Genomic DNA, 16,820 nt, shown 5'->3' with positions numbered 1-16,820 from the left:
AAGTCTGCTTGGTGTTGTTTACCTTTAGTTTCGAGCAACAGTCTGCTAAAATAGCAGATCAGATTAAAGGCTGGAGTATATGAAATGTAAAAGTCGACAAAAATGATCCTTTTTAGATAGTACAAGATGTCAACTAGAGCTAATATTTTAATTTAACTTTCATTTTCATAATTACGGTCACAGCAGGATCTAGAATCGATTCCTTGGATCAACAATGGAGAATTGAGGTCCCACGTGTTAAGTGTGGCTCATACTCCCATTTTCTACTTCATTTTCAACGCACTGACAAGAAAGAAACACTAGAAAACACGTATTTAAAAATCAAAAGATGAATCAGAACGAAGTATCCTTTACATAATGATCCAACGAACGAAACGAATCGGAGAATAGTTGAAATAAGTGAGACGTCGGAAACTGAGACACTAGGTAATGATTCCACTTTCGCGATCATTGTGGTGCACGCGTGTGTATCGAGTGCGCAATGACATGTGGCTGTAAATAGATACTACCTGCGTGTAACGAAGCTTCGCAAAATAAAAGAAACGGCGAAATACGATCGGACAAGAAGATAAGCTTCGCTACTGCGAGATCTCCTTTACTCCACGGAGTTCCCGGAAAGAGAGGTACTTGAGATGGACACTCGCCATCTCATCTAGCAGAGATAGGCCGTGGTCCAGCTACCATATCTGATGAAATGCGATGGATGGGACAACGTGACACTAAAGTACGAGACAAAAGTGTCCTCTGCGGCGTGCTTTCCTCTACCCCACCGGCATCCACACCCTCTCTCTCTCAACCACCACCTTTTGCCACCCACACCTGGAATCCCACACTGACCGCGCGATTATCGACGAAAAATTTGACTATCTTTTCATCAATCTGTTACCTGCTTTCGTCTAAGTCACCCTTTTACGCTTTCCCTCATTTTTCCTCTTTCACGTTCATACACGGCTTTCCAACTTTGGAAATAAAATGAATACGAAAGATAATCTGGTTCTCGTTCGTTTCATTTTCAAATTTCATGCACATTTGGCACTGATAACAGTGGTCGAGAAATTGAAAACAACAGTTCATGTTATTTACGATTGATTTAAGATATTTATTTATTCATCTATAGTGACACGGGGAAATAACAGAAGAATTTAAGGCACGATGAAACGCTTTTTTTGTAATTTGCTACTGAATTTCGGAATGTATCGTTACTCTGATACGACTTTTTCTGTTGCTCGATATTTTTCGACCTAACCGTAATAAAAAATTTGAAGATTGCTCGACGTTCGAGTGTTTGGCACGCGCCGGGCACTTGAATGCCTGGGAGTCTCAAGTTGCCGATCACTGCCATAACTGATGGTTTCCAAAAAAATTTCTCTGCAATCTTAACACAAGAAATTCGTCAAAAAACTTTCATACAATAATAAATAATAAAACTGGACTGTTAAGCAAACTGATAAAGTATAACTTCTGTCAAACGTCGAATTATCTGTGTATTTCCTACGGTATCCTATTGTCGTCAATGTTTGTAAATACTAGATAATACTAGATAACAGAATACGCGATAAATAAATCATATTGCTTAGTCGAGTAACTTCAAAAATTGAGAAAAAATATTTTCGAGAAATGAAATAATAAAAAATCGATTTTAAGGCTCTAGAGTAGAATGCAAAAATATATTAACTTTTGCTAGGCCGTATTAGGTACGTTCACCCTACAAGTACTATTACAGGTAAGGATATTTTCTCTTTTTATTCTGATCCGATCGTGAGTCTATCTTTCATTGAACAAGTCATCCAGGAAGGGAACTCGAAAATAAAGTGGCAATGAGTATCAACACTTGATGTATCTGGGCTATCGAGCCTCTAACCATCCGATCCGAAGATTACCAGCATCTACTCCCAGCTGCTCCACCACCAAAGGGTTTTGACCCAGAATTACCAGTTCCCTCAACGCGTATCACCGAGAAATGGTACTCAAACAATATCTTAACTCCAAATATTACACGTAAGGACATTTTCTTTTGAGTCTTCTAGGATCCAAATCCCCTAGAAATGTCGACTCCGAAATAAATAGATCGAGAGATCGAAAGAGAGAGGAATTTCCTATTTGCGTGAATGTTCAGTAAGTGGATAAAATATGCGAATGAAAGAAAGTGTTCCATATTATGGAGGTTTACCGTTTGCGAGCTAAAGTAGTGTGCGTCGGTTTGCATAACAATTCGACGATGCAAGTTTCATCAACAAATGACATGTTTATACGGTTCCCTCAGTGTCGAGGATCGGAACTTGGAAAGCAAAGTCGTTGTGGCGGAGTCGGTCTTGACATGACGCACGACCGCCTTCTTAGAGGCGCTAGTCTTCTAGAAGAGGAAAAGGAAGAAGAGGAAGAAGAAGAAGAAGAAGAAGAAGAGGAAGAGAAGAAGGCGTTCCGACGAAACGAAACGCGGTGTTGGAGTCAGATAAGATCGCTGAAACGGGGATCAGTAATATTTTACGAAGTCATCGAAGTTGCTCGCTAACTTCGGCATAAATTACAATGGCTGCCTCCTTCTCTCTCGCCCGCTTTTATACTCATCCCTTTCGTCAAGTCCATTCCCCCGACTATGGGAACATGGGAAATTCCACGAGCCCTATTCTCTTCGCAACGAGTGATAAACAAACACTTATTATCGCTAATAACATAGAACACTAACCTACCTCGTTGGGAACTAGTCAATTCGCACGCGAAAAGACTATACAATAATCTATAACTCTCTGGAATTGGCAAATACATAAATGCAAACACAAACACACCGAGTATCTCGTAATCGAATAAATATTTTTGTGGTAAATAATTGCAATGCTTCAAATCTACGTAATACTTGATGATTTTTAGACTAATTTTGTTATTTAGAAATTTTGAATATAGACAAATTCGTATTTTTATTGATAGAATTAATGAAATCAGAACTTTGTAAAGGGTTGTCTCAACTCTTAATTATATCATTATATTGTTGCATATTAAGTGCATTCTGTAGTATTTTGAGAATTAAAATTTCCCATAAATGCATCCAGTCTACTCCTAATTCTCAAAGCGATCATTCATATTTACAATAACAAATACTCCAAAACGAAAAAACAACGGTAAAAGAGTAAACTCATGTTATAATTCATGGATAATTCTTTGGGTTATACTGTTTCAAAATTTATTAAATTTTAATCACGAAATATACGAGGAGTATTAGGAAATTAAGAAAGTGACAAAGTTGCAAATACTTGAACGAATTTTCAGTTCGATAAATCATAGTTCCGGTCGCCATATGATCAATAAACTAAATAATTTGTAACTTTAATGATTTCATCCATTAACTATGTTTATGTCGTATTACTTATATTGCCTCTCGCCAACCTTCGATACATAACGACAACGATCGATCATTCGAAGCAGTAATCGCAATAATTTTTCGAAACAAGTCTTATTAAAAGAGTCCTCGACTTAAAAATTTCATTTTGAACGTTGAAACGTTTTCATGGAACATTTAGGGAGCACAAAGAACTGTTAAAGCGTAAAAATCGCTACGACGACGAGTTTCTAAAGAATCTGCTGTCGAGAGATTGAATACGCAACGTCTTTAGTAATTGCCGTTTGATAGTTGCCATTAGCTTCGAACGTTCTAAATAACGCAACGTTCAGATTTCATAAGTTTGGCATAAAAGTTGCGCGGAGCCATAAGACATCCACCGTGAAATCGAGTGTTTGCTCGCGAGATTAACGTCTGCGACAAGGTACAATGCCGCCGTTTATTATTTCCGACAGTCAACAAACCGATTACCATCACCGTGGACCGTTACTTAACAGTTTGCAGAAAAAAAAGGAGGAAACGAAAACTAAAAAGTTAGAGGGACATAAGGTCTGGACCATGACACGAATACATTCCACACTACGAAGTTTGCCAGGGACTTGTTCATAAATCATATCTGAGAAAATGTTTGCAGTCATGTGCGACATGTGCTAGCAAAATATCGCGTATGGCAGCGATGAATGATGGTTTTGGTGTGCCCAACAAATTAATCCGACGTTTTCGACGCGTAATTTCGAAGATTCCGATGTTTCTCGATTTTTACGCGACCGATGGCCGGTCTCAAATGTGAACGAGCCGCGAGCCGCATAAAGTTATCAAATTATTGAAACGTGTATTATTAATCAAACAAATCGTCGCTACGTGCAAAAGTGACATTGTAAATATTCGCGACGATTTAATATCGATGATATTCGTGCAATGCACTTGGGTCGTCCAACGAGTTTCTTCCGTTTTTCATTTCGTGCGACTAATTTTTGTTTTTATTTCACTTTATTGCTGTTGGCATTAGCGATAAGGGTTGCTCGGTGAAAGTGTAGGTTAAAAATTATGAAATCGTACATGAACATGAAGCAAAACCAAACCAATAAAGAAACTCTGTTCAAGGTATAGAAAATCATAAAAATTAACGAGAAAAAGTGCAAAATTGTTGAATCATAATTTTATGCCGACTTTTATTCATTCAAACGAATTGAAACAACTTTATTTTTTATTAAAAATAGTACTTCTCTGATTGCATAAGATAATAGCGTTAGTATCGCTTTCCTGATCTTGTTTACAAACACACAGAGCTTAAAGAGCACGATTTTGCAAAGAAAAATCAGTTTGAAAGTTAGAAATACAAATTTAAAAAATTTCTAACGAACCGAAACAACAAACACGCACAAATAACTCTGATTTGTAAAACTTCTGACCGCGTGGAAACAACAAGGGTGGTTTAGCCTGAGCGTAACCGAGACGTTAACGCGATAGCGATCTGAATGCCGAGAATTTCCAGTAGTTGAAATACAATATATTATATCACCCACGAAGACAGCCTATCCATCCTCGAGTGGATTATAACCTGAACCGAAACGAAGAATTAATATTCTGTTTCAACGTGCACAATTTGCTCCACGATCTCGAAGAAAAACCTGGCATTCGACCGAAATACATGGAATGATAAGATACCCTTATCTGATTCTCCTCTTCCCACGTGTCAGTCATTCCACATTTTTCAAGAATAAACCAGAATGTTTCTCCGTAAACGAAATTTTTATTAGCTAAATTCGCGTTTGACTCCACCGTGGACCGTTTGGAAAAATATATAAATACGTACGTTAGAAGTACAATAAATTTAAGATAAGTTTAATTTCTCTTATCTCGAACATGTTTTATAGGATTGTACGTTATCGTTTATTTAGTAAAAAAAATAAAACTACACGAAGAGTATTACGAAGAATTTGAGCTACCATCTTTGTTTATCCTAGAACATTTATTGTCGATACGTTTATGTAAATTAAATATAATTATTATCTGCTTAGTTGATTCTCATTTATTTTCTACTGTATTACTGTGCAATTAAGTGTTCAATAAAATCAGATAAATGTATCTACGTGTTTCATAAAATATAGACGAAAAAATTTTTTTAACCCCTTGACCCACGATTTAATTTGAGATTATGTGTGCTAAACTCGAGTACTGAATTAAATCTGCCTATAGTAAACAACAAGAAACAAACAGAACAATTGCAAGAAGCTTTCAAAAATTAATTCTTTTAAAAGACATCGAGACATTGAGCAACAATAAAGGTTGCAATCAGGTTTACTATGAGTTGGATCTTGTGATATTTATGCTATTATTGACCTGTAATATGGACCACGAATCTGACTCCTGAATTTTCTCCTATTAACGAGTACTATAATATGATCGTGATCAATAACAAAATTGGATAAAGACTGTCAGTAATCATTTAATTTTAATGTTACGACAGCTACAAGGGTGTGAAAATGATTACGACCAAGCCATAAAAATGTAAGTAGAAAGAGGTTTATATAAACGATGCTTTATTCCATCTTTCCTCAACAAGAACCCTCTGAGAGCACGAGAACACGTTGAATGCCAGACCAAACCCCCCAAATTGTCCACAAAAACGAAACTTTGTTTTCAGACAACTGGAAATTAGCATACACACATATCTGTCATAGAGTTCTATCTAGATTTATTTTCTTAACATCTTGAAAATTAATTTTTTTAATTCTTTAACGAAGATGCTCTTTTACAACTAAACGAGTTTATATAAGAAAACAGAGTTCTCCGATCAACGCGAGAGAAGTGAATCCCTTGAGATTTGAAAAAATACATAAACAGAACAATTAGCTTGGAAAAATTCGAGCAAGCGTGCAAAAGAACCAAGACTTGCCTGAAAAAGCTAAATGCTGCGCTAATCGCGCTATTAATACAGGAATTGCGTAAAGGATACGGGGCCCCAAAGGTGCCCCGGAGGTTCACAAGCCGCCGATTCGGTACCAAATTACACGCAGGCGAAATTCAATCCAAAATTAAAATCAACTTTAAAGCGCAATCTTTTACAATGTATATGTGACCAGGGAGTATTGTCTTAAATTCATCGAGACCGCCGCTATACCAATAAAAAGAAGAAAAGAAAGGGGAAAAGGTAGAAAGTGTACGGCGTGTCGGCGAAGACGGTATCACGTTTCGTGTGAGCCGATATTTGTTACACGTTCTTATAGAAGAAGATGAAAAAGCGGTCCGTCGTGCGTTCCACAGGCGCAGGAGAAGCAACCCGGGAATGGGTGCTGGCGCGGGCATTCGAAGGCCCTATTAACGAGTGACCCCCCGCGGCCGCCACAACGGGCCCAATCAACCCAAGTCCAATTCCTGGCCCCTCGCTTCGACTTGTTTTATGTAATGCCCGCGACGCCAGAATCAATTAGCCGGCCACCCTCCTATTTTGCGTATGCATGCGCGTATATGTATAGCGGCCAATCCACCCAAAAAAGGTTTCGAACTTATTTGCAACTGTCCGGTGTACCGGCCGACCACGGTAGACAAGAAAAACCGGTTGGTTGAGAGTTAGGCGGAAATTAAATGACCCAAGATAAACGGGAATAGCGGTGCTGTTCGCCACCAACGGCGCATGGAATTGCTCACGCCGATTTTGACATGAACATTTGTGGACTGTTGATACCACCATTTTTACCCTCCAGTCTCCCGAGATTTACCCCTCGGGGGCTGAATTAAACGGACCGGCGATACGATCATCCTTCAAATTTCATCAGAAATACCATTAGTGCCGCGTTGCGGTCCGCTATATGAAACGCGGAACGAATAATTGAACCTAACGTTAAGATCGTAATACGGGTATCCCCTATACGAGACGTCTCAATTTTTTAAACGCAAACACACGTGTGAGCAAGCATACGTGCTATCGAATACGACGTTGCTTCAACCATTGGATCAGGGAATCATAGATACGTTAAAATGTTATTATATCTGGCAGTCTTTGGAACGGGTTGTGAATAAAACTCTAGATATTTTCATTTATCAGGGATATAAACATTGAATGCCTGTTGGAAAAATTTATGGCCACAATCAGTTCCACCGTAATCCAGTAGAAATTAGAATCGAAGCGATACTAAAACTTCCTACGCTTCTGGGAGATTTAAATGATATGGGTCCTGAAGAATCAAAGAACTACTATCGGAAGAAGAGATTAATGAAACAAATTTGATAGAAATGATATCTGAGATCGACCAAATCAATTCAAACAGATGAGAACTCTAAGCTCAGAATTTCACCCTAAGACACATACTTTATCGACTAGATGTATCGGTGAATTCGTCGAACATACGAATGAAAACTTCAATAACAATATTTGAAACTCGAGGATCGAGAATGGGATAAGAATGATTCAATTTCGGTTACTCTCGTCGATAAGTGTCGCGTCTCAGAGAGAATCTGCTGTGGGCGCAGAAAGATTTAACACTTTAACCACCATTTTGACGGATTTCAAGATTTCATGCTTGAAATTATAGAAATCATGAATATTATTCTTCAGCAATTTATGTTGAATCTGATTCGCGTAACGATATGAATTAACTAATTCTCTAATTTAGAACTCGGTGTTATTCACGATATAAATTAACTAATTCTCTAATTTAGAACACACGTTCATAATTGGATTGTGGATCTTTATGCAAATTCATATTTTTATTAATAGAATTAAGGAAATATGAGCAGAGGGTTGTCTCAACCGCTAAATATAATAATTCATATCTTACTTTGAGTATCTCTTCTATTTTTGCATATAAAGTGCATTTTATAAATTTTCAGGAATTAAAATTTCCTATAAATACACAAACATCCGCAGTCTAATCATAACATTTGAATTGGGTCCTCCACAAATTACAATAACGATAATAACAATGCAATTATTTCTCATACAGACTGGTCCGTTACTATCAAAAGTTACACATGTAACCGCTATTCGATAACGTTAAGATATTAGACATGGGAGATTGGTTCTTCAAACGCGATACACAAAATAGCATCCTCGGTCATAAACATTCAAACAGTCACCACGAATATCCATAGAAACTATCTCATAACTCATTTTCTTACAGCGCCCCTGAAACACTGTTTCTCATGTTAATATTTCCGATTCATGTTCCGTTGATGTCGTTGCTTACGTCTTGATCTACGAGCCATTGATCAATGATACCACGAAAACGAAATCACCGTTTCATTTAAATACTATAACTATCAAATTGCCAATATTCAATTCATGGAATTCCTCTTTAAGTTACAAACAAAGTTCACGATTAATCAACTCGTTTCGAAAAATTTACGAAATAATGTCTGCATATGCTTAAATTCCCAATTAATTATTTTCTTTTTTCATTCATCGCGAATTCTTAACATTGTCGAAACTAAAACTTTCACTGTTTAATTTAAAAATTCTATTATAACTATTGAATTGCCAATATTTAGTTCACGAAATTCCTCTTCAAGTTATGTACAAGTTCCACAATTAATAAATTCATTTTCGAAAATTAATAATATATGCTTGAACTCCTAATCCATTGTACTTGTTTCTCGAGTATTTATTCTGAATGTACAACACTGTTGAGGGAATTGTTACAATCGATAATATTGTCTGCTGAAGAGCAACAGAGTTTCTTTTTCGATTGAACTGCACTGCCGATGCAGTTTAGCGTTTCATACGATCATAGTGACGAAAAAATTGAAAAAGGAGAGGGATAGAAAGGGGAGAAAGATATCATTATGCTCGTGTGCCCGTAAAATCGAAAGACTCTTGTGAAAGCCATCGGATCACAGCACGTCTGCGATACATCACTCAGCGGCAACCAGCATGGGAGCATATGGTCGGACTTTTCTTAGCTACTTACTAACCAAACAATTGGCCGTGGTATGCACAATCCAAAAAGCGCTGCCGCCCTGTGTCGGACAAAAGTGTGTGCATACATCAAACTTGTTTATATCTACGCTGGAGTCAGGACATGCAACAATACAGCAATTTGGCTTGGACCGATACGAGATCTCATCGGAGATGCCTTTCTTACCTTACCGTTACCAAGAGCGCCGATGGATAAATGGACCTTCTCATCCGTAGTGTCGCAGTGGTATAGAACCAACTTTTAACCAGTGAAATTTCCATTCCACAACTATTTTCATAGACTTCGTTCGTTCGAAAAAAGAAAGTTCTAATCATCGGGTTGACCAAAAATTTTGTGTATAATCGATGTCCTCAGACGCTCTAAAACGCAACTTTAATTCGAATCTTAAAAACACAACATTTAACCGAGTACTGTACCGAAGATACTGGATTTCTTTTATAATTCTGACATAATTTTACAACTGGACGTCCAATAGGAACGTTTTCAACATATTATGCCGACTAGTAAAATCGAAGTAGTATTTTTGTTTAAAATAAACAATTTTCACCATCTGTTTGACTCTATAAAATTCCATTAATGGACAAAGTTCTTTACGAGTTCTTTACGAAACAGAGGAATTTTTACGAATGAAAAATTATAAAACTGATCGAAAGATGGAAATAGTTGTAAGTTGGAAAGGAAAATTCATTGTTGAATATTTCCTACTATCAGAAAATTACATACTTTTCAACCTAATAAATACAGTTCGCTGATTGTGGTCGAGGCTTTCATGAACGTTGAAGCCCAAAAATGTTTTAATGACGTAATAATATTGTTACACAAATATTACTCGAGCGTTTTAAATTAATTCTGACGCTGTTTTCTGTAAGTCGTTAGCAATAATAATATTTTACGAGAGATTATTAACGAATGTTGTACTAAACGACAGAAGGGTACTGTAAAAATTGATTCTATACCACTGGCTTGCATCGACTTCACGGTGGCCCATACCTAACTCGCGCGAGATGCACCGACGCGTATGGCACTGTACCCTCCATTTCTGGAATTCGATGCGATCTTATCTCGTCTTCGAGGCCACTACGACCCCCGCAAAGAGGATCCTTGATTTACTGCAAGACCGCGGAGGGAAAAAAGAAAGAACAGTAACGCAACTCCGAAGACAGCGGCTGTATCTTCGAAAGTAACAGTTTCAGAAACGTCGCGATTTGAGAACGATATCCACCCTCTCTGGATTAGATAGCCTGACAATTGTTCTAACAATATATATATCTTAATTAGATCACCGCTTACGTTGGACTAAAGTTTCAATTGGCAACACTAGTTGTCTACAATCAAAACGATAAAACAGCACGCTCGATTTATTTATTATGAATTTTATTTATGCACAAAAAACCAGCTGTTTTATTTGATCCAATTACAAGTTCTCAATTTATCATTTTTCCTAACATCATGTATTTTTTTCCTCGATTGAAACATATTGAAAATCCCAACAGAACTTCTTGCTAATTGCAAATATACAAGCAGACTTGTTACGCCAGATTAGTTTCAAGAATTTAATAAAATAGTTTGCAACAACAAAAAAATAGTAGAAAAATATTTGAAAGCACAAATAAAATTATAAGTAGCCGACAATGAGCACTACTTTGCACCTCTCAAAATTAAAAAACAATGGAATAAAGGACATTTCACCGTTAGAATGTTTTATTTTTAACAATTAACGCGCATTTATTGTAGTAAAAAAAAACACTACTGAAGCTTTATATTTAGTGTTAATTCTTGAAACAAAACTGAATGTTTAATCCTTAATTTCAAAGATAAGGCTCCTCCTCAATGTGTTTCATTTGTTATAATTACTAGTTTGTCTTTATTACGACAACTCGATTGATTATATGTAACATTAGTATTCCGTATTTCACCTGAATAACTCCTATACTCAGAGTTTATGCCAGTGGTGCTATTGGGATACCGGCCGTACGCTCTTTGTTTACGGTCTTAGCAATAATGAATACAAATGTCCTTAATCGTCGTTTCAATACTTACAGAACTCAGAGGACACGTCTGCTCGTCACGACGGTTTGTTTGCGACTGATTTATGTAGCTAGATACTTTCAGGTAGCCGAGATTTCGAGTTTCTAGAGATCTCTAATTGTCGCCACGCAAAAATCACGAACGAAGAGAATCCTTCGTGAACGATACACAAATGCGCGAAAAGACTACGAGAGATGTATTTCTAATTTTAAAACGGAACTATTTGCTGGTTTATAAATATTACTCACCTCTTTCAGCGGTACTTTGAACGGTAGAATTTTTGTGCCACTTATAGTTTTTCCGAAAGGTTTGTATTCCAACCACCTAAAGTATAAAAGAACAATAATGTCAAACAAAACAATTATTAAAATTAATATGAAATTCAATTCCTTTACTATTTTCTACATTAAACAATGAGACATTCTGAAACGTAATTTTCTTCTCTGTAAAATTGTATACGGTCTAAAAAGAATTGAAAATAAAATTTGTAAAAGATATGAGAATTCTGTTGGGCAAAACTGTAACAATTCTATATAGTTTATGAGTATATTATTTAAAAAAAAATATAAACAGGAAAACAATTTGTTCAAATTGTTCCTCTTAGTCTTATTTTAATTTCACCCTATATGTGCTCAATTAGATTCAAATACAATGATTGATTGCCCTCAAACTATTTCAGGACGCTCTTTGCTTTACGTTTAGGATCATTATCCTGCCTAAAGAACTAATCTTTTAACATATTATATACGTGGAAAAATTATTTCTTCCACAATCTATTTACATTTTATTTGACTTGATTAAATTCAATAAAGAGGCTCTATTGTATCAAAAGCGAAACATTCCTGTATCATACCATTACTATCTCCATGTTTTATGAAACCTATTATTTATTTAGGATTAAATTTTATATTTACTGGACGTCTTACAAAACTAATACTATCTTTATGTGCTACAATGTTTTCATAAAGAGATGTTGTACCGTCCTACTTGAAATATTTGCGTAGTACTAACTGCTGGTGCAATACGCTTCGCTTATACCATTCTTTTACGACTATGAGAATTTAACACCCATTTAGAAATGTGTAACCATCAAGAAAAGGAAGATGTTCTATTCGCTCTTGGTTTAATTTGTATATCAATAACTTCCTTATTCTCGCTTAATTTTGAACTATTTCTATATCACTTTGTAGAGAAGAAAATAATGTTTCAAAAGACCCATAGTTTTCATTGATTCATAAAAAAAATACTAAAGAAATTTATCATCCTCAAGAAATGATTATAATCAAGTTATATTTTTGTCCGGTACTGTACATGTATGTTATTATGTCAGCAGGTAGATGCAACAGGTAAGGACAAACAAAAGCAAAAAGAGAAAGAAAGGAGTATATATAACTATAATGATAGCTTACTCGAATTTCATTTTAGGGTTAATTTCAACAAACAAAACTCGAAGAAATTTGAAAATTTGACAGTGGCAATATTGTTTACAAAATACTTTGCTTTGGAACAATTGATAAGGATTCGTAGTTTCAAATAAAAATATTTGATTTGTATACATGTGCTATTTCGTTCGAATAAAATAGCACCCTCTATTAATGACTCTATCTATGAAAAGCATATGCTTTTCAACCAATAAGTTAGTCACCATGCTAACCCAAGTCAAAAATACGTTTAGATATATTATATATTTATTATTAATTACTGTTATATGAGACACATAAAATTGAATTTCTATAATAACTTTTCGATTCATAATTAAACAGATCTATTCTACGACCTCAGCCTAGCGAAGAAATGAAAATATTCAAAAAAGTCGGCACAACATAACCTCTTTACAATGTGACCTTAGATTAAGACCAATAAATAACTTCGAATGTCTGAACAAACCTAGCGGTGCTATATAAAGTAAAAGCTAATTAATACTTACCTCTCGGGTATAGACTTCGGCATATTCGTCGTTTGTTCAAGTATTTTTTTTAAGAACTTAAAAGCGTAACATCAAAATGCAAACCACTAACACAGCACACATACGCAGTAGCGGATGCAGTCGATATTAGCGCGACGCAGAACGATCGATCGATCTTTCGATTTTCGCGCGCATCACCTCTTTATTAACAAATTATCCTCTTGCTTTTTATCGATCATTTCAAACGTATTCAACGTAAAATACGAACTAAAATATATTTATTTATTTAAGTAATTATTTATAAGCACAAAAACTGTTGCAATATTTTTAAATAAAATTGTCAAATACGTACGCAAGACGGTTTCTGCGAAATAATACGTCGCAGGGTTGGTTTAAATGTTCTAATCTTTCATTCATTATACGAATGTATATTTTTTTATATGAATTTCGTAAACGTGACAAATGGGCTGAACGAAAAACGAAAAAGTTTTAAAAATCGAAGGTTTTTATTAACTTGTTGGACACTGTACGTCACCATCTTTTCTTGCTTTCAGTTGAAAGATCTCATTCAACACTTTTTTCTCTAATTCCAAAAGCGCAGGTGGCTTTTTGTACTATAAAATAAATAAACATAGAATTTATGCATGAACAGTAAGACGAAATCTAAATGTTTTCCATACCGTAATAATTAAGGTATTGTGTTGATGTGTAAAAGATATTCTGTCTTGTTCCGGTTTTACTCCGACCCGTTCTAAATCTGGAACTCTTATCTTTTTAAAATATTTTTTATTACTTGTACGAACAGTTATTGTTCCATCATCCTCTGCCGTTACTGAATATACATTTTGTGGATATGGTAAATTTCTTATGCGCCATTCAAGTGAAGTTTTTGTTATCCTTCTAGTAATAAATGGCTAGAGAATGTATATGATTATCATTAATCATACTCAAAAGTTTTAATCTTTTGTACTATAAGGCCGGGGACACACGAGTTTTTATGCCCCCGGCCTAAATATGCCTAACAAATTCCTTTATTTTCTACCCTAGTTTTGTTTTAATATGCATAACATTGACTAAAAGCAATTAGAAGTTACTGATTATTTGACGTATAGATAAATTAGGATACAAAAGGTTAAATATATAATAAATCTTCTGCTTGTGTGGTACATTCGATATGTAGTCAATTTTAATAATTAATTGATGTTAAACAGAACAATTTATGAAAAGAAATATTAAGGTTGTTTAACACCTATCTTATGAAAATAATAAAATAAACTTTACGTACATTACTTGAACTTTCCTGAATTCCACAAATTTCAATATTATTTTGTGTAGGTTCAGGATCTCCAATTTCTATGTTCCAGCCTACATTTTGACCAAGTTTACCTGTTTCTTTCCAAGCTCTTCGAAGTAACACATTAGTTTCTATATGATATTCTTCTACCATTTCCCTGTCATCTTCCATTAAAAAATGAATTTTTCTTTTTCCTAAACAGATCACAAAGATATTGGTATCGAGAAATACATATGATAGCTTTACATTGTTATAAATTATAGAATATTAAACATTTATTTACCAATATTTCATAATTAAAATGTATGCAATAAACAATGAAATACAGATTTTAGTAAGTTATAAATTAAATGCAAACACATTAGAAATGTAATTACGTGCATCGTTAAATGACACATTTAGTAATGCATTATTTATCACTTACCTACATAAAATACATAATTAAACTAATATTTGTAAAGCAAACATTTCAAATGACAGTTACTTATTGATCAAACATTTCAGAGGTTAAAAGTATTCATTTCATAATATTACATTTTCAATTATTGTTCAAATAGAATTTTAATACAGATAAATACAAAATAACTTAAATATCAATAATCAGATAATAAATTTTTAATTTACCATCTTGAATAATTGCTGTTTTCTTAGCACTTTTAATCAAATTCAACCACTGATTAGACGCCATGGATAAATAAATTTAATAACTACACTAGCCAACTAACAAGGAATATCTGCAATTTCTGATCACGTTTTTGAACAAATTGCACGTTTGTAAAGTAACCGAGACGAAAGCACCGGCTAAGCACCGAAATTCAGCACTAATTTTTCGCTATAATAACTTAAGATTAAGGATTAAGACTTTCTACACAAATGTCTCTACTCTAATACTATCCTAAAACCTATTGAAGATATAAAGTTGTTTTCTGAACAAAATTTGTATGACTTTTTACGATAGATAGAACCATAGCTTCTTTATCAGCGGTACCTCTCACACCAGTACAGTGTCAATGTACCAGACGACAGACCTAACCCAGAGGAAATTACTAGATACCAGCTTCTACGCTTCGGGCAGCTTCGGGAATTCGAGAAAGAGGGCAAATGTGAGTCTATCCTGCTTGTTCTCGAAACAATTGAAATCCGATTTGCGTTAACTGACATACGATTTCGAATCTCGATCAATTCTACCAGACGACAGACCGATACCAAGTAAATTACCCCTCCGCTTACGTACAACTTGATAAAAAAACCAGTGGTCAATTGAACTACTTACATCGGTAAAGCTAGCAAACGTAGAAAAGTCTTTTTTCCCAGTTTCAAGGTGAAATCGAGCGGCCGGCGATTAAGGATGTAAACACAGACTGACTGAGCTTTCAAAACAAGTGTATCGGATTACTGATCCTGGCTTAGTAATATTAGCAATGGTAAGAATACAATTACTTTAAAAAAATATTGTAGAACACACAAGATATAGGCATAAGAAATATTCATATATTATTATATTCGTATTTTGATCGACCGAGTTATCTATGAATAATACAATATATCGATATTTCATCTTTAAGAGACACTATCGAATCTATCGAATGTATCGAAAGATAGATGTCATGCATTGTGACAAATCATTAAGTAATTAATTATGTGCTTGGTATTTTTCTCTATTTATTTTACAGTCGCAATTCTTACATGTATCATTAATGTTATTTTCAATATAAGATTTAACCTTTTCTTCGGAAATATATATCGAGAATCGAGATGATGGACCATGTGATCACCTACCCTCCCCAATTATTTCGCAACGGTTAACTGTCGTTTGGGGTCGCCATTCTTTTTGTGGAAAGTGGTGCAGTTAGACGCATTGACATTTTCGCGTCTAATGAGGTACATACTTTTTACTTATTGTCATCTAAACGTTTCTAATCGTTACTAGTACTCTCCTTCACTCTCTGTTGGCGTTTTCGTTTAATATTAACATGTATCTGTTACAAATTCAGTCGGAATCGTAAAAAAAGTTTAATCAACTTCGCGCGCCTTTTCTTTCATATCTTATCGACATCAATTATGATATTCTTAAACGATATCACCATCTAATAGAACATAATCATGTCCAATTGATACTTAATTAAGATATAGGTACATTTATTTTAATGCATTTAATCGTAATTTATGTTTTATTTCTATTACGAACTTTGGTTGCTGCAATTCGAATGGAAGGAACGCTACCGGCATGCAATCGACGCCATTATACATGGAAACCGCTAATGGAAGGAATTTCAAATCGAACATTAGTAAAATCAACTTTATTATATCAAATGAGTATGTACCTATATATATTTACAT

General features: G+C 34.9%; 2 protein-coding genes across 2 annotated transcripts in view; both read right to left on the bottom strand.

Moving 5' to 3' along the window:
* The window catches only part of LOC122402029 (RNA/RNP complex-1-interacting phosphatase-like), a 46,162-nt gene extending 32,825 nt beyond the window's left edge, over positions 1 to 13,337 (bottom strand). Inside the window, exons 1-2 of the mRNA XM_043404543.1 lie at positions 13,208 to 13,337; positions 11,529 to 11,604 (exon numbers count right to left, since the gene is read on the bottom strand). Of these exons, the coding sequence (XP_043260478.1) occupies positions 11,529 to 11,604; positions 13,208 to 13,230 (99 nt within the window). The 5' untranslated portion in view covers positions 13,231 to 13,337. The remainder of the gene's footprint in view (positions 1 to 11,528; positions 11,605 to 13,207) is intronic.
* Positions 13,338 to 13,695: 358 nt separating this feature from the next.
* Positions 13,696 to 15,484, bottom strand: LOC122402099 (protein DPCD). Its single transcript, XM_043404638.1, has 4 exons — positions 15,105 to 15,484; positions 14,472 to 14,674; positions 13,867 to 14,100; positions 13,696 to 13,800 (listed from the first exon to the last, which is right to left on the bottom strand). Exons 1-4 carry the CDS (start codon positions 15,166 to 15,168, stop codon positions 13,696 to 13,698), a joined length of 606 nt encoding a protein of 201 aa, XP_043260573.1. The 5' UTR covers positions 15,169 to 15,484.
* Positions 15,485 to 16,820: the final 1,336 nt, after the last annotated feature.

This window comes from Colletes gigas, unplaced genomic scaffold (assembly GCF_013123115.1).
Source record: "Colletes gigas isolate AHSC1104 unplaced genomic scaffold, ASM1312311v1 Colletes_gigas_Sc00002, whole genome shotgun sequence".
Classification (NCBI taxonomy): Eukaryota; Metazoa; Arthropoda; class Insecta; order Hymenoptera; family Colletidae; genus Colletes; species Colletes gigas.
Note: the sequence above shows the minus strand (reverse complement) of the source record. Positions and strands in the feature narration are given on the sequence as shown.

Bases quoted from the DNA above. Each gene is read 5' to 3' on its own strand.
- LOC122402099 (XM_043404638.1), bottom strand. From the start codon at position 15,168: ATGGCGTCTAATCAGTGGTTGAATTTGATTAAAAGTGCTAAGAAAACA. The intron at 14,101-14,471 runs GTACGTAAAGTT...TACATTCTCTAG, and splicing joins TTCAGGAAAGTTCAAGTAAT to CCATTTATTACTAGAAGGAT. The intron at 13,801-13,866 runs GTATGGAAAACA...TTTATTTTATAG, and splicing joins ACAATACCTTAATTATTACG to TACAAAAAGCCACCTGCGCT.